Genomic DNA, 26,984 nt, shown 5'->3' with positions numbered 1-26,984 from the left:
ATTATTATCTCTCATTTGGAAAATGCTCTCTTGGTGTTCTTGGCAGCCCCTTGCTCCTTTAAGGGTGTGTTGACCACTACGTGTCAACAACCCATAGCAGTACACCCCCTTTTTTCGCAAAAGGGATAGTGCCCGATCGACATGTCCATGCCATTCGACTATCATCATCAGCCTGATTGTGTTACATTGTAACCCCTTTCTGCATGTGTAAATTGTAAATAATCTCAGCAGATCCGTGTCATGTATTTAATTGCCTAAGTAAACTTAATTTTCTGGTGATGATTTACATTCCGGAAGGTTTTTTGTCTCACCGATCCATGATCAGCAGAGTTTTCCTTCAGCCTTACCCCAAAGCTGGAAAGGATTTTGTCATTAGAATGTTAGGGGAGTCCTAGTGGGCTAGTTCGAGTCTATGTAAAAGTGATTTGGGAATAATCCTAACTATTTGGTTAGGTTATTTTATTACAAATTACTTGATTTGTTGGATTATATTTGTGTCGCAGAACTAGGTAGTCTGTGAGGGTCTTTTTCAAATGGGTTTTCCACCTTGAGATGTAAAAAATGTGAAATCATGCTGTAAAGTGTCTTGAGGATTAGAAAAATAATTTATCCCCTCATAGGTCCTAGGTCCTAAGTAAATTTAAATTTCCAACGGCAAAATTCGTGGGTCCTTTAAAAAATTTAAATTTTAAAGAGGTCTAGGGACTAAGGTTAAATGTTTATTTTGCTAAATTTTATGCCCTTGGTCCCTGGGGTTAAGTCAAAGTCAAAATTTTGAGGAAATTATTTCAAAAATTTAATTTTTGAATTAATTAAAATGCATTTAATTGATAATTTCGAAAATTCCTCAATATTTAAAATTTCGACAGATGAGACTAAAAGAAGTTTTGATCCTCATCAACAGTCGAGATCGCTTTGACAAGGATCACTCGAATTAGCCGTTGAAAGATTTGTCTTTAAATAGGAGGTCAGTTGTCAGTTGAGATCATTCGATCTTTGAGTCGTATGCTAAGTGAAAGCTCTCTCTTGTAATCTTTTTTTTATGTGCAATAAAGAAAGACTTTGGGGTTAATTTTTGCTGGTGTTACTCTTCGTGGAAATGCTGTAAGATGTGTTATTTTCAAAAATAGATTTCCTTTTAGCCATTGATAACAGCTTTATGAAAGAGTGATTTAAGCACAGGTATCTTGCTTGATCATTAGGGTTTGAATGGTATAATTTAATTTCTGGATATAATGGCAGGTATCTCTATTAGATCTGAGTTTTATTATCGTTTTCTCGCTCTACGTTAATGGTTGAATTGAGTTGTGCAGGGAATTTTTTGATTTTGAGATCATCAAGCATTCAGGGAAGTTTTCTGTTGGACCAGCCAACTCCCGATTAGCATTTTCCGAAGAGCCCAACTTGATTTAATCCCGGGCTTATCATTAGAAATTTTATTTGTTGATGCGTGAAGGGTTTTTTGCGAAGCACCTCTCTTTAAATTTAAAATTTTAAAATTTTATGTGCAAAATTGATAAATCTGGCTTTAAAGAGCCTCAGATTATCAGATCTGGGAGCGGAGTTTGACTCACACTCGCCAGTTCTGGTAGATCTGCTATTCATGTGCATAGATCTGTAAAAGAAAAAATGTTTTTCTGACTTGGGATTTCTAGGATTTCAAATTTTTTGGTATATCGGAACTCTGGGTGTTTGTTTTTTCAGGAACAGGATGCAGATCTAAAGGTAAAGTTTGATTTTGAAGCTAGATCTAGGCCCTGGAGGGTAAGATCTGGCCTCAGAACCATCTTTTGCAGGGGTACGGTTTTGTTGTCCAAGGATTTGAAATTTTTTATAAGGGTTAATTGATAAATTTGAAGCAGAACCTAGCATCTTAGATCTGGAAATTTCTGAATTTTTGTTGGGCACCGTTTCTTTCTATTTGTTGCCTGGGGTCTTCATTTTTGTTTCGTTGTAGGAAAATTTTGAGATTTTGGGCAATTTATTTACCCTTGCGGCTTTTAAATGTTGTACCCAATCCATTTCTTCAATCATTGCCTACGCAGCAAACCTTTTGCATCCCTCTCTGCGTGCTGCCCTCATCGCAACTCCAACCTGCGTTTTCAGCCATCTCCACGCTACCTTCATACAGCTCCCTCATTCCTTTGCTGCCAGAACGCCCCTCCATTTTTCTCCTTCCATCCACGCAGCCTCATCCTCAAACGCTGCAAACGCCTTGCTCATTCTGTCAAAGCTTTTGCTGCTCCGACCGAGCAGCTATATCTCATTCCACGTCCATCAAATTTTCACCTGCTGCCCATTCCTCTACGTATCCCTCAAGCCCTCAAACGTTGCCCTCAACCTGCCAAATCATTGTCAATCCTTATCTTCTCTTCGCCCGCACTCATTTACCTATGCGTTGCCCTACTCCTCGAGCTCCCATCATCATTCTTCCACTGCCCCTTCTTGTTTTGATTCGCAATTCCATTTTTCCCTCATCGTTGCCGTCCATATCCCTCAGCTTCGTCCCTCCTTTTCCCTAGCCTAAACTCCCTCATCAGTCCAGCGCTTCATCTGATCTCTACACATCGTGCTCCTCTCTCCTTTCTCCCCATCGTCGAACCTTTCTTCTCCCGCAGTCTTCATCGCCTGCACGTATCCCTCATCCCTTCACCCTATCGGCCTTCCATTCATGCGGCCATACCCTCCGCGTTCATCTGCCTTCGTAACCCTCACATAGCTCCCTCCACCACTCATCTCCCTCATTGCATATCCTCCTTCCGCGGACTTGTAGAAACAATACACCAAAAACATTCGATTTTCTCATTTTATGTATACGGGTTAGGGTTTAGGTTGGTTCATTGGTGCAATTCGATTTTCATTAATCTAGGTTTATTTTTTTAATTTTATCATTTTGTTTTAGTTAGATTTTCTTTTTAGTTTAGTTTCAATCGATTTATTTTCTTTTTAATTTCATATAAAACAAAAAAATTCTAAAACTTATAAATAAATAAGTAAATAAAAAAAAAAAAATATATATATATATATATATAGAAAAATCCTAAAGTACTAAATCGAGATAAGTTTCATAATTAAGGGTTTTAAATTTTTTGTGGCCTCTGGCCCATTAAAAAAATTTAAAAAATTATTAAATCTTTTTCGATTTATCTAGGTCACATTTTGCTTAAAATACCAAGAAAGTCACCAAGAAGTAATCAAAATTGTCAAATTTAAAAACTTCTTCTTGACATCTTTTTTGTAAAATTTTTGGGGTAGCTGTCAATTCTCTATAGTTAAATGTGCTTAAATTTTTATATCTGAAGATTAACTATTTGAAAGTAGTGAATCAATTTTTGAAGTTGTTTAGCTTTTAAATTTCGTGGTTGATTAAGGTATTTGCAGTTCTTGAAATTTAATTGCTAAGGCATCTTGCATCTCTCTATTGTCATTGCTTGGATTATTTAATGCTCGACATTTTGCAAATATTTTCAAGCGATTATTAAAGAGTTTTTAAGCAGCAATAGCTAATCAATTACTTGGTTTTCATTTTATCTAGCGAGATCATTAACTCCATAAGGCACTGGTATTAATCATTTTTAATCAAATTATAAATCTTGTTGAGCCTTAATCAAGTATTCAATTGCCTCGTTGTGTCTCCCGAGCCGGTTGATTCCCAGCTGGTTCTCCTTCATCCCATTTGTCCATAGGGTCTACCCCCCTTAGCTTGTTGTAGGGAGACAGCTTAAACAGAGAGATCGGGGATCAGGGTGACAGCCCCCAATCTGAGCGTTGTCGCAGTGCCTCGACACTCTGTGCAACCACATTTTTTGGTGTCGTTGTCGGGGATAGAGTTTTTCTATCCTTGATTTCTTTGACATTCATCTCATTTCTTTCCTCTCATCCCTTTCGCCTCTCACCAGGATAAGTTCCTTGTCCTTGGCTCCTTGCTTTTGGGTTATTCCGTGTTAGACTTTTTGTCCGGGTGGCGACTCCACTTCATCTATCTTCTGCAAGAGTGTATACTAGAAGACATCCAAGTAATTTGGTTAATCCTACTCTTGATCCTGAAAGGGCTCTTAGAGTACGATTACACAAACTCTCTTCTCATACCCTTCTTGTTAATCTCAGAAAAGAAGCCCTCTCTAATATCCATTTGCTTTTTACTAGCCCGGCCGAGCATGACATCATGGACATATTCGCCCCTTGTAACTTTGCTAACATTCAAGGTTATCCCAATGATATTTCAAAGCATGGGATGGATAAGTTACCTATCTTTCAAGGCAATAATGCAATTAGCGCTAATTCTCATCTAAAATCTTTTAATTCATGGCTGGGTAAGTATGCAAGCGCTGCTGATTTTAATCATGTAGATGTAAAAATGACCCTTTTAGTTCTTACCTTGGAGAGCAACGCTTTAGACTGGTTTACGGAAAAGCCTCAAAATTCATTTGATTCTTTGCAATTGATTGTTAATGCCTTTAAGGAAAAGTATGGAGATAAGAGAGAAGGGAGACATCACGTAAAAGCTATCAGTATCATTAAAAAGAGAGAAAATGAGACCGCAGAAGAATTTAACAAGAGGTTTAATGATATTATTAAGGAATTACCTCAAGATTATAAACCTACTGATAAATCTCTTTGGGACTTTTATATTGATGCCTTTAGCCCTGAGCCTTCTTATGAGTTAAGACGTGCTAAACTTCTTGATTATAGGGATTGTCAAGCTTTAGCAGTAGAGCTTGAAAAGGATAAGGCAGCATCTGGGAAGTCTGAAATCCCAGGTTTTGATAGGGCTTCAACAAAATTGCAAGAACCTAAAGGAAAAGAGATTCAAGAATCTGATAATGACCTTGTTCAAAAATTATTGCAAAAAATTGAAAGCATGGAGATTAACCAAGTGAAATTAACCTCTAACCATCCTAAGGAAATAACTACTTTACAGAATAGGTTGGTCCAAATGGAAAGAACTCAAACACAAAATTTCCAGCCTAGAAATGATAATAATAATCAAAATAATAATTGGCAGAAGAAAGTTCAATCTAGTGAACAAAGACCACCTAATCCGCTTGAACATACTAATTTGGTCGATGACGCTTCGCCTTATTGTCAGGCTTGTGATGCTCTTCATGAGGCGGCAACTTGCCCCATAGTTAGAAGAATTTTGGATAATGGAATGTTTGGGGCAGGTAATCAAATAAATTGTGTGGGTAAAGAATTTTCTTTGTCTATGAAAGACTAGATGGAAGTTAAGGAAAACAGTTGAGATGTTATGACTCCCACATCAGCTTTTAGTATAAATAATTTTGAGAATGAAGATGATATGATGGTTAAATTATATGGTGAGAAGCCTTCTCCAGAGCGAATCATGGAAATTGCTAAAGATAAAGGTTTAACCTATCAGAGAAGGGATAAAGATCAAAGTGGGAATCAAATTCCCCCTCGAATTTTTAACCCGGGTTCAAACTCTGGATTAGATGTCGATCTGGGAAGTTGGTTTAATAATGCAAAAATCTGGGTTCCTATCTCCGAGATTGTGAAAATTCCTTCCCAAAGGGCTAAGTTACTAAAAGCTATTGAAGCTCCTCAAGTGAATGTTTCTCAACAGAAGGCACCGGAGGTTGATTATCAGGATGCTCCTATATATTTGCAAAGTTTAGATTCAGATAACAAAGATCATCAGCCTTTCTTTATTACTTTGATGGTTAATGGATATAAATTGAATAATTGCATGCTGGATTCTGGTGCGTCAGCTTGTGTCATGACCAAGAGGGTCATGGAACAACTTAATTTAAGAGTTTCTAGGCCTTACTACAATATATGTGCCATGGATTCTAAGAAGATTGAAGTTCACGGTTTGATCAAGGATTTACAGGTTCATTTATCAATTTACCCTGACATTATGATTGTTATGGACATTGTCGTTGTTGATGTGCCTGATGCTTGGGGTATGCTTTTATCTAGAAAATGGGCCTCTGATCTAGGAGGGAGTATTCAAATGAATTGGTCATATGCTATGATTCCGTCTCCTAGAGGGGATGGGTTTGTGAGACTTAATAGAGAACCTGAGAGAAGATTCCATGTTGAAGATCCTAGGAGACCTCATAATGAAATAATTAAAGAACAATCTGACATTGGAAATTATGCTATCCGGTCTAATTCCATAGTTCTTCCCGAGGATAAGGTTGATAAAAACATTGGGGGTCTCAATGATAAAGTTTGGTACATGTATTTTGATGGTGCATCATCTAGACATGGTAAAGGTGCAGGAATTGTATTAAAATCTCCCCTTGGTCATATTTTCAAGTTTGCCTATCAATTGGAATTTGAAGCAAGCAACAACGTTGCTAAATATGAAGCTTTGTTGTTGGGTCTTGAATTGGCAAAGGCTTTAAGAGTTAAGTTGCTTAGCATCAAGGGGGGATTCTGACTTAATTATCATGCAGATTAAAAATAAATTTACATGTAAAAATCAAAGGTTAAGGAATTATTGAAATGTTGTATGGGATACTATGGAACACTTTGATGCCCTTGACCTTGAGGCCATCCCAAGAGAGCAGAATAATTCGGCAGATGAGCTTGTTGTAGCTGCTTCTACTTTGCAGTTATTGATGGGCTGATTAAGGATAAGATAAAAATGGAAGTTATATTTAGGCCTTCTTGCTCGAGTGTCATGGTGATGCTTCGCTGTTCCCTTCGATAGAAGATCACCACTTCATTCCTTTTCCTTCATAGGGGTGATGTTCGTTTGACCACATACGTAATACGAATGCCGAGTTGACGATAGGAACTAGCAGCGAGCTGTTTCTCAATGAATCAATTGTTCCAGATAACTCAGAGCATTGGCAAGTTTTTGATGAAGAGAAACAAGTGATTCGTTTTCTTGATAATTTGGATGAGTTTGAAAATTTTCAGATAGATTCTAAGGAGGATGGGTTTGATGATCATGAGGATATCATAAATTCTACTCCTAAGAATGTGGTTTCTTTAGAGAGCACTTTGATCAGCAAGATGCCACAAAGATGAAAGATGAAAATAAAATGGATCCAGGCGAATACATCGAGGTGAACATTGGTACTTCTAGGGATCCAACGATTATTAAAATTGGTAAGGGTACAAATGTTGAAGAAATAAAAAAGTTAACCAATTTACTTCGTGAATATCGGGATGTTTTAGCATTTTCTTATGATGAATTAAAAGGTTATAGAAAAGATATCGTGGAACACACTATCCCTTTGAAAGATGAAAATGCTAAACCCTTTCGTCAAAAGCTTAGGCAGATAAATCCTAAATTAGCCCCTTTGGTTCAAAAAGAGCTTTCAAAGATGCTTGCAGCAGGAATTATTGCTCAAACAAGGCATTCAACATGGTGTTCCAACCTGGTGATTGTTAGGAAAAAGAGTGGTACAATAAGACTTTATGTCGATTTTCGAAACCTTAATCTAGCATGTAAGAAAGATAATTACCCTTTGCCGAACATGGAGACTATGTTACAAAGAGTGACTAGTTCTGGAATGATGTCATTGCTAGATGGTTTTTCTGGATATAATCAAGTATGTGTTAAGAAGGAGGATCGTCACAAAACTACATTCACCACACCATGGGGTACTTTCGAATATATTAGAATGCCGTTTGGATTAACCAATGTTGGGGCTACATTTCAGAGGGCTATGGATTATGCCTTCAAAGGTTTAATTGGGAAATTTATCGAAATTTATCAGGATGATCTTACTGTTTTTTCTAAGGATGGTATTAGTCATATAAGTCATCTTAGGCAAGTTTTTGATAGATGTAGAGAGTACGGGATTTCTTTAAATCCGGCTAAGTCTGTTTTTGGAGTAACTAAAGGGAAATTACTTGGTCACATCATTTCTAAAGATGGAATCAAGATTGATCCTGAAAGAGTTGAGGCAATCCAAAAGATTCCTCTTCCCCATAATCTTAAGTCCCTTCAGTCTTTTCTTGGAAAAACAAATTTTCTTAGAAGATTTATTCCAAATTATGCAGAAGTAGCTAAGCCTATTCAAAGTCTTCTAAAAAAAGATGTAAAATTTGTTTGGAAAGAAGACAGCAAAAGGGCTTTTCAAGAAATCAAAGGTGCTATTGCAAAGGCCCCTGTTTTAGTTAGCCCTGATTACTCTAAGGATTTCATGATTTTCTCTTTCGCTTCTAAAGATACCATCGCTGGTGTCTTATTGCAGAAAAATAAGGATGGTCACGAGCAGCCTATTGCTTTCATGAGTAGAGCGCTTCAAAATTCTGAATTAAAATACAATACCATGGAAAAGTAAGCCTATGCCTTAGTCAAATCTCTTAAGCATTTCAAGACTTATGTGGGTTAGTCCAAAATCATCGCTTTTGTCCCACATTCTGTGGTTAAAGATATATTAATTCAAACTGATTACTTAGGGACTCGTGCTAGGTGGGTTACTAAAATACAAGAATATGATTTAGAGATTAGGCCCACCAAGTTAGTCAAAGGCCAAGGCTTGGCTCAAATGATGACCGAAGGTAATGAGAAATCTCTGGGTTTGATTTGTCTTAACAATTCATCTTCACCTGAGCTACAAAGATTAGGAGAACATGAGTGGTACAAGGACAGTATTTATTACTTGTTAAATCTTACATGCCCTAACCATTTAGTCGCTCATAAGAGAAGGGCTCTTAGATTAAAAGCCAGTAAGTATTGCCTCATGAAGGATGGCCTTGGATGGAGAAATCCTGAGGGCATAATACTTAGGTGTGTTGATGAAATTGAGCCTAAGAAGTTAGTTTCTAAGTTTCATTCGGGGTTTTGTGGTGGTCATTATGCTGCTAGAACTACTGCCCACAAAATTCTAAGAGCTGGTTATTATCGGCCTTCGATTTTTTCTGATGTGCATAAGTTTGTTAGAAGTTATCAAGCCTTCCAATTGTTCACTGGGAAACAGAAGCTTGTTGCCCTGCCCTTACAACTTGTCGTTGTGGAGGCACCTTTTCAGCATTGGGGTCTGGACTTCATTGGGAAGTTTCATGAAAATTCTAGCAATGGCTACTCATGGATTTTGACTACTACTGATTACCTCACTAAATGGGTTGAAGCCATCCCTGCTAAGAATGCCACTGAAAAGGTCATTATGGATTTCATTGAAAATAATATTATTACTAGATTTGGTGTCCCTGCTAAGATCACTACTGATAATGCCAAGGCTTTTAGTTCTTCAGAATTTTCGTCTTTTTGTTTCAAGTATGGCATTGTCTTATCTCATTCATAAAATTACTATTCTCAAGGTAATGGTCTTGCCGAATCAAGTAATAAAAATCTCATAACCATTATCAAAAAGATAGTAGGAGATAATAAGCGATCTTGGGATAGCAAAATCAAGTATGTGTTATGGGCAGATAGGATCACTAAAAAGAAAGCTACTAGTAAAAGTCCCTTTGAATTAGTTTATGGCTTGGATGTAACTTTACCTGTGCACCTGAAATTGCAAGCTTATCAGCTCCTTTAGCATTTTTCCACTAATAAAGATGTTGTTCAAAATAGAATTGATCAAATTGTGGAGTTGGATGTAACTCGTAGGGCAGCTTTTGATAATATATGTAAAAGTCAATCTAACATTAAGAAAAGCTTTGATAACTTATCTCGATCTAGATCTTTGCAGGTTGGAGATATGGTGCTCCTTTGGCATCGCAAGAATGAAAAACCGGGAAAACATAAGAAATTTGACAGTTTGTGGCTGGGACCATACATTATTCGACACACTGTTGGACCAAACTCATTCCACTTGAGCAGATTGGATGGCGAACCACTTGACTTACCTGCGAATGGCCAAATGCTCAAGTTATTCTTCAAAGATGACATCTGATGCCATGGGGCATCCTCTGTATTATATTTCTAACCCTACACCTTCTCTTTTCAGCATTTCATTTCTGTTTTAGGATTAAATTTACTTTTCATGTTACTAGATAGCTAATAAATGAAGAGCTTATATCTTTCTTGTGTTTAATGTTATATGATGATTTTTTGGATGGACGCTACTTATGTTTTGTTGTGTGTTGCATGGATGCAAATTCTGGATTCTCACACTCCTACAGTGCAGCGACGTGTCCCCAAGTAGAGCCAGATGTTGACCACTACGTGTCAACAACCCATAGCAGTACACCCCCTTTTTTGCTAAAGGGATAGCGCCCAATCGACGTGTCCGTGCCATTCAACTATCATCATCAACCTAATCGTGTTACATTGTAAACCCTTTCTGCATGTGTAAATTGTAAATAATCTCAGCAGATCTGTGTCATGTATGTAATTGCTTAGATAAACTTAATTTTCTGGTGATGATCTACATTCTGGAAGGTTTTTTGTCTCATCGATCCATGATCGGCAGAGTTTTCCTTTAGCCTTACCCCAAAGCCAGAATGGATTTTGTCATTAGAATGTTAGGGGAGTCCTAGTGTGCTAGTTCGAGTCTATGTAAAAATGATTTGGGAATAATCCTAACTATTTGGTTAGGTTATTTTATTACAAATTACTTGATCTACTGGATTATATGTGTGTCGCAGAACTAGGTAGTCTGTGAGGGTCTTTTTCAAATGGGTTTTCCCACTTGAGATGTAAAAAATGTGAAATCATGATGTAAAGTGTCTTAAGAGTTAGAAAAATAATTTATCCCCTCATAGGTCCTAGGTCCTAGGTAAATTTAAATTTTCCAAAGGCAAAATTCGTGGGTCCTTTAAAAAATTTAAATTTTAAAAAGGTCCAAGGACTAAGGTTAAATGTTTATTTTGCTAAATTTTATGCCCTTGGTCCCTGGCATTAAGTCAAAGTCAAAATTTTGAAGAAATTAATTCAAAAATTTAATTTTTGAATTAATTAAAATGCATTTAATTGATAATTTCGAAATTTCCTCAATATTTAAAATTTCGACGGATGAGATTAAAAGAAGTTTTGATCCTCATCAATGGTCGAGATCGCTTTGACAAGAATCACTCGAACTAGCCGTTGGAAGATTTGTCTTTAAATAGAAGGTCAGTTGTCAGTTGAGATCAATCAATCTTTGAGTCGTATGCCAAGTGAAAGCTCTCTTTTGTAATCTTTTTTTTATGTGTAATAAAGAAAGACTTTGGGGTTAATTTCTACTGGTGTTACTCTTCGTGGAAATGCTATAAGATGTGTTATTTTCATGAATAGATTTCTTTTAGCCATCGATGACAGCTTTATGAAAGAGTGATTTAAGCACAAGTATCTTGCTTGATCACTAAGGTTTGAATGGTAATTTAATTTCTGGATATAATGGCAGGTATCTCTATTAGATCTGAGTTTTATTATCGTTTTCTCACTCTACGTTAATGGTTGAATTGAGTTGTGCAGGGAATTTTTTGATTTTGAGATCATCGAGCGTTCGGGGAAGTTTTCAGTTGGACCAGCCAACTCCCGATTAGCATTTTCTGAAGAGCCCAGCTTGATTGAATCCCGGGCTTATCATTAGAAATTTTATTTGTTGATGCGTGAAGGGTTTTTTGCGAGGCACCTCTCTTTAAATTTAAAATTTTATGTGCAAAATTGATAAATCTGGCTTTAAAGAGCCTCAGATTATCAGATTTGGGAGCGGAGTTGGACTCACACTCACCAGATCTGGTAGATCTGCTATTCCTGTGCATAGATCTGTAAAAAATAATTTGTTTTTCTGACTTGGGATTTCTAGGATTTCGAATTTTTTGGTATATCGGAACTCTGGGTGTTTGTTTTTTCAGGAACAGGTTGCAGATCTGAAGGTAAAGTTTGACTTTGAAGCCAGATCTAGGCCCTAGAGGGTAAGATCTGGCCTCAGAACCAGCTTTTGCAGGGGTACGGTTTTGTTGTCCAAGGGTTTGAAATTTTTTATAAGGGTTTAATTGATAAATCTGAAGCAGAACCTAGCATCTTAGATCTGGAAATTTCTGAATTTTTGTTGGGCATTGTTTCTTTCTCTGTCTGCTGCCTGGGATCTTCATTTTTGTTTCATTGCAGGAAAATTTCGAGATTTTGGGTAATTTATTTACCCTCGCGGCTCTCAAACGCTGTACCCAATTCATTTCTTCAATCATTGCCTACGCAGCAAACCTTTTGCGTCCCTCTCTGCGTGCTGCCCTCATCGCAGCTCCAACCTGCGTTTTCAGCCATCTCCACGCTACCTTCACGTAGCTCCCTCATTCCTTCGCTGCCAGAACGCCCCTCCATTGTTCTCCTTCCATCCACGCAGCCTCATCCTCAAACGCTGCAGACGCCTTGCTCATTCCGTCAAAGCTTTTGCTGCTCCGACCGAGCAGCTATATCTCATTCCGTGTCCATCAAATTTTCACCTGCTGCCCATTCCTCTACGTATCCCTCAAGCTCTCAAACGTTGCCCTCAACCTGCCAAAATCATTGTCAATCCTTATCTTCTCTTTGCCCGCACTCATTTACACCTGCGCTGCCCTACTCCTCGAGCTCCCATCATCATTCTTTTGCTACCCCTTCTTGTTTTGATTCACAGTTCCTTTTTTCCCTCATCGTTGCCATCTATATCCCTCAACTCCGTCCCTCCTTTTCCCTGGCCTAAACTCCCTCATCAGTCCAGCTCTTCATCTGATCTCTACACATCGTGCTCCTCTCTCCTTTCTCCCCGTCGTCAAACCTTTCTTCTCTCGCAGTCTTCAACACCTGCACGCATCCCTCATCCCTTCACCCTATCGACCTTCCATTCATGCTGCCATACCCTCCGCATTCATCTGCCTTTGTAACCCTCACGCAGCTCCCTCCATCGCTCATCTCCCTCATTGCATAGCCTCCTTCCACAAACCTGTAGAAACAATACACCAAAAACATTAGATTTTCTCATTTTATGTATACAGGCTAGGGTTTAGGTTAGTTCATTGGTGTAATTTGATTTTCATTAATCTAGGTTTATTTTTTTTATTTTATTATTTTGTTTTAGTTAGATTTTCTTTTTAGTTTAGTTTCAGTCAATTTATTTTCTTTTTAATTTCATATAAAACAAAAAAAAAAATCTAAAACTTATAAATAAATAAGTAAATAAAAATATCTATATATATATATATATATAGAAAAATCCTAAAGTACTAAATCGAGATAAGTTTCATAATTAAGGGTTTTAAATTTTTTATGTGGCCTCTGGCCCATTAAAAAATTTTAAAAAATTATTAAATCTTTTTCAATTTATCTGGGTCACATTTTGCTTAAAATATCACCTAAGAAGTAATCAAAACTGTCAAATTTAAAAACTTCTTCTTGACGTCTTTTTTGTAAAAAATTTGGGTATTTGTCAATTCTCTATAGTTAAATGTGCTTAAATTTTTATATCTGAAGATTAAATATTTGAAAGTAGTGAATCATTTTTTGAAGCTATTTAGCTTTTAAATTTTGTGGTTGATTAAGATATTTGCATTTCTTGAAATTTAATTGCTAAGGCATCTTGCATCTCTCTATCGTCAATGCTTGGATTATTTAATGCTCGACATTTTGCAAATATTTTTAAGCGATTGTTAAAGAGTTTTTAAGCAACAACAGCTAATCAATTACTTGGTTTTCATTTTATCTAGCGAGATCATTAACTCCATAAGGCACTGGTATTAATCATTTTTAATCAAATTATAAATCTTGCTGAGCCTTAATCAAGTATTCAATTGTCTTGCTGTGTCTCCCGAGCAGGTTGGTTCCCAGTTGGTTCTCCTTCATCCCGTTGGTCCATAGGGTCTACCCCCTTAGCTTGCTGTAGGGAGATAGCTTAAACGGAGAGATCAGGGATCAAGGTGACAGCCCCCGATCTGAGCGTTGTTGCAGTGTCTAGACACTCTGTGTGACAACAGGGTGCTCTACCATCTCCAAGGGTCAAATCATCAAAACTCTCTTTGGTTTTGGCCACTCCTTTGGGTGCAAAACCCCAACCTTGGGTTCTTAGCCCACAAAGCCCTTTTGTGGTGCTAATTCCTCCACAACCCTATATCCTAGAGTTTGGAGTACCTCCCAAGCTACAAATCTCAACAAAATTCTACTTTCTCCATATGAAATCCAATGAGCTCGGAACCACTCTCAAACATCCTGAATCATTTCATGGTAATGTTAAAAATTTAAGTAAAAGGATCCTTTTATTTTAAGAATTTAAGTTTTAACATTACCATGAATTGCATATCAATACTAGAGCCATAGGCTTGAATATTAGGCTGCCCCACTCAAAAATTCTTATTTCCAATCTTCAATAGCTCCCTCTATCGCTCCCAAACTGACAGGAAGCAAAATCAGAATTTAGGGAGCACGCTCCCGGGGTCGCTCTCGATGTGCTCCTGCTCAGAGCATGCTTCGGGAGCGGATTCGGAGGGGAGGGGGGCGCTCCCTCGCAGCCCTGTACATGTCCTTTAGCATGACCACCTTTACTTGCAGAAAACTTTGCATTCCAACTTCTGCATTACACAAGATCTGAGTATAACTTTTCAACGCACAGCCTTAGTATTTCCAGAGCTTAAAAGTCAACCACGTACCCTGTGTGGAGATGCTTCACTGACTTTAGTTTCATAGAGAGAGTTTTATGTGCAAAACCATGATGTCAATATACAAGTGCTCATGGGTTCAGAAATCCACGACCACTCAGGACTCTTTATTACCCAACAAAAGTGTGGGTAACAGACCTAAGGACATATCATTCTTGATGTACTTTTCTTTTGTTTAGTAATGAAATATCTATCACATTGTCAAGAAAAGAAAATCAAGATGAAAAAATTGTTATGGAATCTGAGAATTATGAAACCTCATTAGCCACTAGGGCAATTGTCTTTGTAGGGTTAGGACAATCCCACCAAAGAGAGGGCTCTATGAACAAATACAAGAGTGAGACAAAAGACATGATGAGAGTCATTCATCTACACATTCCCCAAAGGAAGAGAGGTTAGTAGGGGCATGGTTGAGGAAGCCATCTTCACTCTTAATAAAACAAATATGTTACCCTCAATTTGGTGATTTCAGTCATTGGCAATCTAAACCAAAACATGGAGGTTGGGAGCTAGGTGACTCTCCAAGGCTCCCATTAAAGATTGCCAAGTTAGAAATGATAATGACCAATATCCATAGGCTAGCAGTTGGGCAGCAGCCCAAACGTGAGTGGTTATGTTCCCATGGCTATTGATTATGAATGTTGCTGCATAGGTTGCCTTATTTTTGTATTTATGATAGTTAATGGTAAATATATTTATGTGGAGGTGTGTATGAATTAATAGGACCATTTTTTAATGTATTATGCTTTTGTGATGTATTTTGGGTGTTATTTTTCCATGTCTGGCTGATGGCTATGACTGCTGCTCACCAGCCTTGTATAAAATTAATTCATTTCTAAAAATCCCTCTATCGCACAATTTTTTGTAATAAAGAAAACTATTTCCATAAGAAGTAAAGCATTTTTGAAAAAATTATTACAACATTTTTGAATTTGGTACATCTTACTGAACTAGCCAATTAAATGGCAAAAACACTGAAAGTATATGGATGTGTACAGGTATAGCTTGTGTCTTACCTGTTATAAAGACAGTTTTAGCTGCACGAGCGACTAAAATTCCAACCAGCCCTACCACATATATTTTCAGAGCAGTCAGTTATAAAAACACCTTACGGAACTTAATCCCTAGAAGTCTAATAACGGACAACAAATATGATTCCTTCCTTTCTATTGATGAACTAAATAAAAGATGTTAAACATTTAGCAACTTTTCCAGCAACCTCAAATGGATGTATCTATTCGTTCACAAGTGGTTTTATACAGTTTCTGTATAACAGTGCACCTGTCCCAGCTCCAAGCTCTAATGCAACCACATCATCGAAATAGCTCGAAGTACGTATGGCGTGTAGGATAAAATCACCCAAAAGCAATGACGCTCTCCATATCTGTAAAATGTCATTAAATTATTATTTGAGACCCGTCCTTGTATATTATTACTAAACAATTGAGCACTCAACAAAGAGGAAAATCATGAAATGTGTACCTGCAATCCCACATTTGGGATAACAGTCGTTATGTGGTGGTGGATCAAAATCGAATCACATGTATCTATAACTGCATAAATTCCACCTTGGAGATAGTTAAACAATATACCCTCAAATAGGCAATGCCTTCTATGCGTGATACTAATGTTTGGTTTCGTACAGTCCATCATACAAAGATTCATAATTAGGAGAGGAAGGAATCTGGCGAGATAAGTAAATTAATAATAAAGCCTCCAACTTCGGGATGTAAGATACAGATAGTTTATTTTGTGCATTAATCAAATACAAGATGTGGAAAAAATAAAGATATTGTCGCTAAGATCCTCAATTACATGTCATTAGGCAATCAGTTACAGGCATGATTATGAGTGACTGAGAACTACAAGAATATTCACTGTCTCAAGTAGAAAAATCATCCTTTTCAATCCTTGTTTCAATTTAACTCAATTCTGGTACAGATGTGCAAAAGCAAGTTGGCAACTATACAAACTACTAGTGTCATAACTTAAGTTAACAGCAATGGGTAACAGAATCAAATTGGCAACAAATTATAGGAATGTAATGACATGTAAAGAAATCATTTGCCAAAACAATTCATTGAATCTGCTTAAGATGCAAGGGGCCTGATCAAGGTTGCATGGAGTGGGAGCATTAGGAGCATCATTTTTTTAAATCCCCAGGACAGAAGCGTCCTGGAAGTGTGTGTGTGTGTGTATTCAAAAAAACATCCAGAATGCCAAATTAGTTTTAAAAACAAATGAAAACATGCATATTGCTACACAAATCAAAATAAAATTGGCATCCATAGTACTTTAACGATTAATTATTCAAGCATCTAGCAATTACAAACAAACATCAAATTTGTATCTGTTGTCTAAGCAATATCGTAACGTGGAGAGAACACAAAGAGTGCATCTGAACAGAGGACAACACAACTTGCATCACACAGGGTTCAAGATGCCATCCTGATTTCTTACCAAGGCACTCAGCAATTTCTTGATCAACAACCCCTGTGCCCAAGCAATTCTGAAAGAAGGGGAGTATGAGAGGGTCATTACCTCATTCATCAACATCTGTCACCATATTGTGACTGCTCAGAATTCTAGAAGACAAGAGAGTTACACCAACAGGAAGATCAATTGTGTTCAAAAATAGAGCTATGCCCTGTTTCTCAAAGTGGGGAGTACGAGGGTGTCATTACCTCGTTCATCAACATCTTTCACCATATTGTGACTGCTCAGAATGCTAGAAAACAAGAGAGTTACATGAGCAGGAAGATCAGTGGTTGTGTTCAAAATTGGAGCTATGACCTGTTTCTCAAGGTCAAAATATAGTCCCGTGATCTCTGTGAGATTTTCACACAAAATTCTTCACAACCATAGCCTGACTTAACATTATTGTTGGAGTCATCTCGTGGTTGAGAATCCTTGAAAATGTCACCTTGCTTAATATAAGCAATGAAACATAAATCAGTCTGTCTTATCTGGTTATCGGCCCAAGATTGCAATTCATCCAGATCGACAAGGGGTCCGACAACTTAAAATATGGAAGTCATAACCCATCCATTGCTTGAGGTAATTTTCTCATGAAGGGTCAGGACCAGTGTTGCATGAAGCAGAGGCATTTTTTGGAAGCAAGGCTTCAGAAGCATCACTTTCCAAAAATCCTCAGAAGTGAAGCGTACCGGAAGCATGTGTGTGTGTATCATTGCATTTATATTCCAAAAAAACATCCAAAATGCCAAAGTAGTTGCAGAATATATGAAAGCATGCATACTTGTACATAAATCAAGATAAGAGTGGCATCCATAGTACATTAATTATTAATTATTCAAGCATCAACCATCTAGATTCTTCTATCAATTACAAACGTACATACAAATTTTAATTCATATAATAGAAAGTAGACCATTGCCTTATGGAATGAAATAGGTTATCTAGCAACTGTCAACAATAACATGACCAAATAGTTATGTTTACAAAATAGGCCATCTACACATCGAAATATGAAGACCAAAAGGTCTAGAACAATAAACTGAGCTAGTTGCTAAACACCTCTCTACAAAAGAAGTGTTCACCAATTGTGAAAGCACCTACGTTACCAAATGTTGAAGATGTGGGGTAGCAATGCCATGCATTTTCCACCATTCCTTCACAAACAATTTTCCACCATCACTTATATCGAGATCCTCATCACTAGTATCATCCTTCATTCTTCACCTCTTGTCTAACCTTTGCCTCTACCTCGATTCTCTAGGGACATTAGTCAACGTCGCCCAATTTTGATCAAACTGCCTATTCCAAGCCTTAAAATAGGGTAGAAAAAGCTTAACGTGCCTAATCAATGATTTTGGTTTGAGTGAAGGGTACATTTTTGCTAAGGCCGTGACAAAGGAGTTAAACAATCAACAACACCAACATTGGAATTTGGGATACATATAGGGCTTGGTGCTCTTGATTAAATGTGAATCACATTTCCTCATATGTGATAGAATCTAATGAAATATTGCTATCCCATTGATCCTAAAATCCTGAAAACAGTTAAGTCTGCTAAATTTTGAATGGGATACAAAATTCTATTTTCTCCATATGAATTCCAATGAGGTTGGAAACACAGTTTTGGTTTTTAGAAGTGCAGTTCCAGTTTTTGGAAGCACAGTTCCAAGGGCACTTCAGTCATGGTTCTGCACGGTGTGCAGTTCCAGGGTCTAGTGCATGTTTGGCGAGGGGGGGAGGTGACAATTCCCAAAACACTAAATAGGACTGAAAACCATGGACTAGCACCACTTTCCAGGTGGTAAGACAATTTTGAACTTCATAGTTATCCTCCTTGATCTACTGTATGTCCATCATGTCCTGAGAATGCATAACCTTTGTCAGTCTCATGAGGAATAGAAGAAAAATGATTTTTTTTTCCAAAGGAAAAAACAACATTCTTTCATTAATTAAACAAAAGAGTGTTACATTTACAGCATTGTTCTGCAAAATATCTCATACCAGCAGGAAGTGAAACACAACATCTAACCAAAGTGTTTCCAAGTTATACCAGAAATCAGGGAAGACATTAGATTCCTTGCAATTACAAAAAGGAGGATTGTGTCAAAAACAACAGCCATTCTGTCTAATGGTAAAGTCCAAGATGCCACAGCAAAAAACTTAAAGGAAAAAACATTTCAAAAACCAGAGTTGCTAGATAGGGAATGATCCACCACCGAGAATGGTGTCATTGTTAAGCAGCTCATAGTAAATCGGCCCGTTAGGAGCAGAGAATCCTCTCTTAGACAGCATATCTACAGGGGCATTCTACCCACGGTTGATATGGCAGAATTGGATGGTTGCAAAGGAGACCTTCAACAACTCGATTTGTTCCATCAATGGAGGAGAGAAGGCATCTGCAGAGAGGCCCTTCCAGCAGCCCATTCAATCACTATCTTCGAATCCCCTGCCACCACGATATCCTCAAGAGCAAGCCAGGCGGCACATCTGAGTACCCCCCATAGCGCCAGCACTTCAACTCGTGTTGGTTCCAGCACCCCCAAACCAGTGGAAATGATAGGCCATGGAGGGGCTTATGGAGATAATGGCCCCGCAACCACACTGTCCATTTGCAGAGACTCCATCGAAATATCCCACTGATGAGGTGTTATCAAAAATTTTAAAAGCACTTCTGCGCTGGGATAGAGCAATTTTGCAAGAGCCCATTTCCATAATGTATGCCACTATTTTCATGGAAATGTATTTGTAATCGGGGAATTTGTTCTCAAAGATTACTCCATTCCGGAATTGCCAAATGCCCCAAAAGATGTATAAAGGGATAGCCTTGTACTCTAGGTGGTTGGCTGTCTAGTTATATAGGCTTGCGATAATAAAAGACCTGTCCACCAAAGAGGAGATCCCAAGAGTGCTGGGTACCTCTTCCCAAATGAGGGTCGCATAAGGACAATCCAATAATAGGTGTTGGGTATCCTCATATGTTGATCTGCATACAGGGAAGCAACCTAGCCCCCCTCTATACCCCTTTTTGCTAAGTTCTCCCATGTCAGAACGTGATTTTGTATTACAAGCCAGCCAAATCATTTCAATTTGGTGGTTGCATTCCACCTCCATATTTTAGCCAGCCATTCAATATGGGGACCCTGTCTTTGCCTGTTGTGTATATACCTATAAGTATCTTTGGCAAAGATTTCTCTTTCATGGGTGATCCCACCCTAGGAAAGTCTATCTGCCCTCTCCGACAAAAATATCCCAACATGGTGTAGAGATGATCTATAAGCTTCCCATTCTGCTTGATTCCCCGGAGGGATTGCCAACATATCAGCATGTGGCCAGACAGTATAGGGGAGAATGGCTGATTGTTGACGTCCAATATCAGCAAGAGTGTGGAACCCACGCCAGTTAATAAACATGATGATTGAAGGGTAGAGAATGCGGTTCCCTTCCATGCCCATAACCACATCTATGCCAATGTGCATCTGATCTCCACGACCAGCCATCCATCTAAGGTTCCCACATAACCAAGGCTCGGATTTGGTCAGGCTATGCCATATGTAGGATGCATTCTTCTTCACTGGGGCTCCAGCTTGTATCTAGTCTTCTGGGGGGGGGCAAATTGAGATATTTTTCAAAGATGATTTCTTGCCAAATCCCTGGGAAGTTGAATGAACCAATATTGCAAAAAGTGTGATTGAGATAAAATTGGCAGGGTCCAAAAAAGGAAAAAACGTAAAAATCGAGAAAAAACGGAAAAAATCATAAAAATCGAGAAAAAACCGGGAAAACATCGGCAACATTAAAAAAATACAAAAAAAAAAATCATTTTTTTCAATTTTTTAATATCTAAAGCATCCACAATTTTTTGACTATTTTTACAACTTTTTAGCAATTTTTACGATTTATCGCAATTTTGTGGGAATTTTTACGATTTTTTGGCGATTTTATCATGATTTTTTGTCATTTTGGAAAAAAAAACCGATTAAATCGCAATTTTCGCAACACTGGAATGCTCTCCATAGATTTTTAGTGAGCAATGCTAAGTTGAATGTCTGAGTGTGTTTGATGCCCCAGCCACCTTCCTCAGTAGGCCTACAAATTAGTTCTATATTGGAACAGTCGATCTTCTTTTTATGGCCAGACCCAGACCATAAAAAATATGCTATGATGGAGTTGATTTTGTGAATAATCGACATAGGTAGATGAAACAAATACATCCAGTATACACTAATACCTTGTAAGATCGCCTTTATCATTACCAATCTGCCTCCAATAAATAGCCATATGTTTTCCCATAGCCATAATTTCTTTTCAAATTTTTAAATAAGCCATCGCCAGTACCTTTTCTCATAGTTACAGGGCTTCAGAAGAAATCCAAGGTATTTGAAACCACCAACTAAAGGTCTGATTCTTACCCCAAATAGACCTGCAATATGTTGTATTCCCCATCTTCCTCCCTATCCATTATGATCTCATATTTTTCAATGTTGAGAATGAACCCTAATGCATTGCCAAATTTTGAAATGTATTTGCGAAAACTTTGCCACTCCGAGAGCCGAGCTTTGCCAAGACATAAAACATAATCTATGAACATTAAATGTGATAAGTTGATAAAGGAAGTTACCCTGCATCCACTGATCCTCACTGACAATCTTGCTTCGGTTAGTCCTCGATTGAGCCCATCCATCACTAGAATGAAAAGAAGTGGGGATAATGAGCAGCCTTGCCCCAGGCCTCTGGAAATCTAGAAAAGAACTAAAGGGATCCCATTAATGAGTATTTCCAAAATTTTTGTTGTAACGCAAACCATTATCCAATTTATGTGCCTTCGTGGGAATCCGATTTTGTGCAGTATAAGGCTGAGAAAAATGATTATCAGGATGTACACAAAGGTTGGAGATACGATTTTGAGGTCCACACAAAGCATCCAGCTAGACTCGAGAGTGCTTGGGAACCATGGCAAAACCGTGAGTGGAGCATGTATGAGAACACGTGGGACCGTGTATAGAAGTGTCCTAGTTCTAAAATTCCAAAGAGTATACAAAATCTGTCTGACTGTCTGACCATGGTTCTGAATTTTGGGAGTACATTTTGAAGTATAGTCCTATGGAAGTCCACTCAGACCAAGGTTCTACATTCTGAAGTACAGTCCTATGGAAGTTCCACTCAAACCAAGGTTCCAGGCTCCAGAGCCAAGAGGGGGGGAGGGCAAGTGTCCAAACACACAAGGGGGGGTTCCTGCAACCCTGGGCCTAATGTTGAGTTTCATGCCTAGAGGATGAGAGTTGAGAACAATTTGTAATGCTAGAACAAGTTCTTTGTCTTGGGCATATTTTATTGGGATTTGGGACCCTACTGGAAATTAGCTAGGAAAATACCACCCAAATCAACATTTTATACCCTACAAGTTTCGAAACTCTTGAGTTATGCCTCAAATGATTTCATCAACTTTCTCCTACAAGATTTCTCATACCTTCTATTATGGATGCATCTGCAATACAACATTTACTTATATATAAGTTGTTGATTTTTCCTTGGCACTTCAAAATCAGGGCTATGTCTAAAATGTAGGTTTTAACCCTGTACAGAAATTACCTGCAAACGAAGCATTCAAACAGAAAAATATACAATGGCAAAAACATAAAACAAATATACACAGAGATTTTCCCTTGGATCCCAAAACCGGGACTACCAGATTGATTTTTCATTATATTCCTTTCAATGTTACAATACATATATATACATGTCGAAGCATTCATAAACCCCAATCCACTAACCCTGGATTAGAACATAACCGTAGTTCCCTTGACCAGATCTACAAAATACCATGGGCAGAAAACCATCATACCCAAAACCATGTGCAAAACCTATGCACAAAACCATGGGTAGGTCCGCCCACCATCTTTGGGTCCACCCCCCATCCTTGTGTCCACCTAACTATTATTGGGTCCACATTAAAAAAAAATCTCGGGGCACTACCCAGGACCCCGTGCAGGGGGGGCTACCACCCCCCCCCCACGACCCCCCCACTGTGTGTGGGGCTAGTCATGGAAAGGATATAACACATACCCAACATAAAACACCATCACAGACACACTGAAATGCCCTCAACCTTCTAGCACTTTGCAGAGAGAAAATGTAGCAGTGAAATCAATTTAGTGCATAGATATATGAGCCCAATGCTCGATTATTTTATTAATCCATCAATAAAAGAATCATGGGGCTCCCATACCAGGGATCATGGACCTCAACCTATGATACAACTAGTATACATAGTATACAACTAGTGCTTGCAATCTGCAACATCAGATCTGCAATTTGCCCACAAAGAAATAGACAAGAACAAACACATAGTTTACATGTTGAAGTAGATCATCTATATCAGCCCTTTCTGCTCTTGTTGTCCTTGACTTCTGGCAGGTCCTTTGCCTCCTCTACTCACAAAGAGTATTGTTGCTCCAATACTGCACACCCAGGTGCTCACAAGAGTTTTGCTCCTCCAAAACCCTTGCACAATAGATCATCCTTCTAACAATAACTTTGTCACTCCAAAGTCATTGTTCATAGGCACATATGTCTTCCCTCTCATGTGAAAATTTCTAGATCTAACAATCTCAGGAATCCTACTGCAACCAGCTGAATCTACTTCACCTAGATTGTATATTACATTACAAACTTATTTTAGATTTCTTCTTGAAATATTGAAGTAAATTACTGAAGCAACCTACGCCAAATTAAATATGATTTTGAAACATAGAAACTAAGCAAGGAAATACAAACACATAGGACACCGTTGTTTTTGGACAAAAGTCTCCAGAAAAACCCAATGCGAGAAAACTAGTGTAGCAGCTCTGAGGGTTTTATTATTATGCAGGAGAAAATCTGAGTACAATTCTAGGATGCTCAACTAGCAATCCAATACAGAGAGAATACTGAACAAAACACTGGTGAAATGATCTCACCCTGTCACTGGGAGAATCAGTGACTGATCCTGCTAAACTGGAGGCTCTGTGTCACCCTCTGCGTGGCCTCTACGCAAAACTGCATCACTCCTGGCAGTTTCTACGTCACCCTTGCTGGGTATTATGTTGCCCCTCTTCCGGATCCTCTGTTGGCTGAGAAAATCGATCTTCTACCACCCGGACTCACACCCCAGCTTCTGGAAACTGAAACTCGACTTCCCCTCAAGGACTGCGCTGCCTCTACGTCAGCACTACGTGGGCCAGCGTCAACCTTCCTCTAGACGTCTTTCTGTCCTCTCTCTGCCTCGTACTCTCCGGAAATTCCTTCTTCTGGATTCTCACTACCCCTCTGCTGCAAGAAATCTCCTCAATCGATTTTTCCTCCTAAGAACTTCTCACTTCAGAAAATCGATTTTCTTGATCTCTTTATGTGTTTTCCAAATGACCCTCAAGCCCCTTCTTATATCTTCATGTTGGACAACCAATGGCCTAGATTAACTCTTAATCAAAGGCTCAGATCATTTTGGCTTGATCCGTGTCTTTTTCTAGAAGTTTCACCCATGATTATATTAATACCCATTAATATTTTAATTTTCCTAAGTTTAGACTTAGGAACCCCATTAAAAATATTAATTATTTTAATAAAATCACTTCTGGGTGGAATTTCCCAAAACGCTTTCTGGGTTATTTGGAATACATGTACCCAAGCCTCCCTGCAAAATTTGAGGCTTAGACCACATCTGATGCTACCCCAAATCAACACTCCCTCTTAGCCAGGAATGTGCTCTAGCAATACATTGCTACTACATACTGCTTCGACTATGAAGCATTGTCTTCTATGCTGCTGATGTCTAACATGTTGTCCACCAACTACTGCGTTGTTGCTGCTACTGTACTGCTACCTTTGACACTGCCAATGCTACATTTGTACTACAGCTCCCTCTCAAATGTTGCATCTGTTATGTTGCTAGCACTGCCACTGCTAACACTACATCTGTACTGCAACTCTGTTGCTGAGAGAAGCAACTAAAAACACCCAAAACTGGACAAGTATCCAGTGGACACACCTCAATGTTGAAATCATAACTATTGCTAGTCCCACATTGTCTTCTGAAGCCACTGCATCGCTGAAGCTCTACATTGTGCCTCCACGCACTGTTGCCTCTCTGCTTTGCGCTACTCACGTTCTGGCGCTACTAACTACTGCATCTGTCAAATCAACACTACATGGCACCAACTGAAAACTCCACCATCCCGCTACTACTAATCATGGGCTCTTGTAGCAAGGCGATGATCCAAGAGGTGGGCTCCTCAAGGATCCTGCCCATCTATAGCTCTATCGAGCTACAGTTCTATATCAGCCCACCTCCCTCCTGGAAGTATCTTGGCTATCATGGGGAACTCCTCCTCCTGTTCAATCTTTGCGGCTGCAACTTTAGGATCATGCTTCTCATCCTTATCCTTTTTCTTCAAAGGACACTGGGATGCATAGTGGCCCATCTCACCACATCTGAAACACTTCACCTTGGAGACTTCCTTCTTTGTCTATGTTGCCCATGTTGTCCCTTCAATGCAAGGGTTGCGTCATCCTCCTCCTCTACTTTGGGCTTCAACCCGCTGTTGTTGTTGCTTCCGTCAAGTTTGACCTTGACCAGGTCTCTCCTTAGCTCTTCTTGTTTCAGATTTGCCCACATCTCGTCCCAATTTGGCAACACTGCTCTGCCCAGTATACTCTGTAGTCTGTACAAAGACTTGCCATTCATTCGAGACGGAATTTAGAGCCAATCTCACTAACTCCGAATCCTGAGGTGTGTGCCCTGCAACCGACAACTCATCACGGGTCTCCTTCAGTTTCGTGAGGAATGGATCCACACGTTCTCCCTTCTGCATCTGTGCAGATCTCAACTTCTATTCCAAGTACATCTTCTGTTGCTCGGAAGATCCCTGATACAATGTGGCCAAGGCATCCCACATCTCCTTAGCAGTCCCTCTACTAGCAACGTGACATACCACATGATCCTTGACTCCATCCAGGATCATCCTCTTCGCCTTTGCCATCTCAGCTCTGTACTTCTTCAGTGGATCTGCATCCGCAGGGATAGCTACCACACTATCAACATATGTCTTGAAGGCATGCTCATCTAGAAGGAAAGACATTCTAGCCTTCTAGATGACATAGTTGGAAGCCCCATCCAACCTGTCCTGATCCCTGATGCACTGGTTGCCACATCCTCCGAAAAATGTCAAACAGCTCCCTCTTTCTCCCTATTGCATAGCTCCTAGGATACCTTACTCACTCTCTGATGGAGTTGGTAAGTCTGTTGCTCCTCTGCTGCTCTATAACTGAGAAATATTGATTTCCTCGGCAAGAAATCACTGAGGAAGTATTCCCTCGCTATGTGATCTGCTTCCTCCTTCTGACGGCTTTTTTACCCAGCACTCAGCTTGCCTCATCAATCCACTGTACTTAGGGCACAAAACACGTTGTCCAAACCCTCCTTGTTGGGCAAAATTCAAACCAATCAAACCCCGCAATCATCAACATAGAAACAATGCCACATACCTCTTCATGAACTCTGCATAGTCCTAAAAAGTTTCGGTTCTAAGGCACTCTTCCTTAAGTTACTTGGCCCTAAAACTTCCTTCTGCAATACCTAAAATTCGGACCCTAATCATCCTCGAGTTTAGACCTCAACACTTTTATGTATATCTCACCTTCTCAACCCTCAACTCCTACAAATTGCTTTGAGGAGACTTGGCCCTCACTTCTGCTACACCACAGGCCTCACGACCTTACTGTCCAGCAATACTAAGAGTCTCGGCCCTCCTTAACACACCGGAAATTAGCTCGACCTTATACACAGAGATGTACCATAGATCATATGCCCAAAACCACACCAAAGACATGTTCAACCTCCATAGAAACTCAACCCTAGTCATAAAGCAAACTCGACCATCTTAGCATAGAGGATTAGACCATAAACCTTACTCCAAGGCTACGGCTTCCTCTTGAGGCTATGTCTCCTTCTTAGGCTTGTCTTCTTCACTAGATAAATTGCACTTGTTGTA

General features: G+C 38.9%; 1 protein-coding gene across 7 annotated transcripts in view; it reads right to left on the bottom strand.

The window, feature by feature from the left end:
• Positions 1–26,984, bottom strand: part of LOC149196642 (uncharacterized) — a 169,971-nt gene that overhangs the window by 74,040 nt on the left and 68,947 nt on the right. For 3 of the 7 annotated variants that reach the window (XM_089405594.1, XM_089405595.1, XM_089405596.1), the window contains exons 3-5: positions 15,964–16,034; positions 15,742–15,865; positions 15,498–15,548 (exon numbers count right to left, since the gene is read on the bottom strand). In XM_089405594.1, the coding sequence (XP_089261720.1) occupies positions 15,498–15,548; positions 15,742–15,865; positions 15,964–16,034 (246 nt within the window). The remainder of the gene's footprint in view (positions 1–15,497; positions 15,549–15,741; positions 15,866–15,963; positions 16,035–26,984) is intronic. The other 4 variants (XM_089405597.1, XM_089405598.1, XM_089405599.1 and 1 more) reach the window with 3 other exon arrangements.

This window comes from Pinus tabuliformis, chromosome 2_2 (assembly GCF_031772625.1).
Source record: "Pinus tabuliformis cultivar Carrire ecotype Pingquan chromosome 2_2, CPIR1, whole genome shotgun sequence".
NCBI lineage: Eukaryota > Viridiplantae > Streptophyta > Pinopsida > Pinales > Pinaceae > Pinus > Pinus tabuliformis.
Note: the sequence above shows the minus strand (reverse complement) of the source record. Positions and strands in the feature narration are given on the sequence as shown.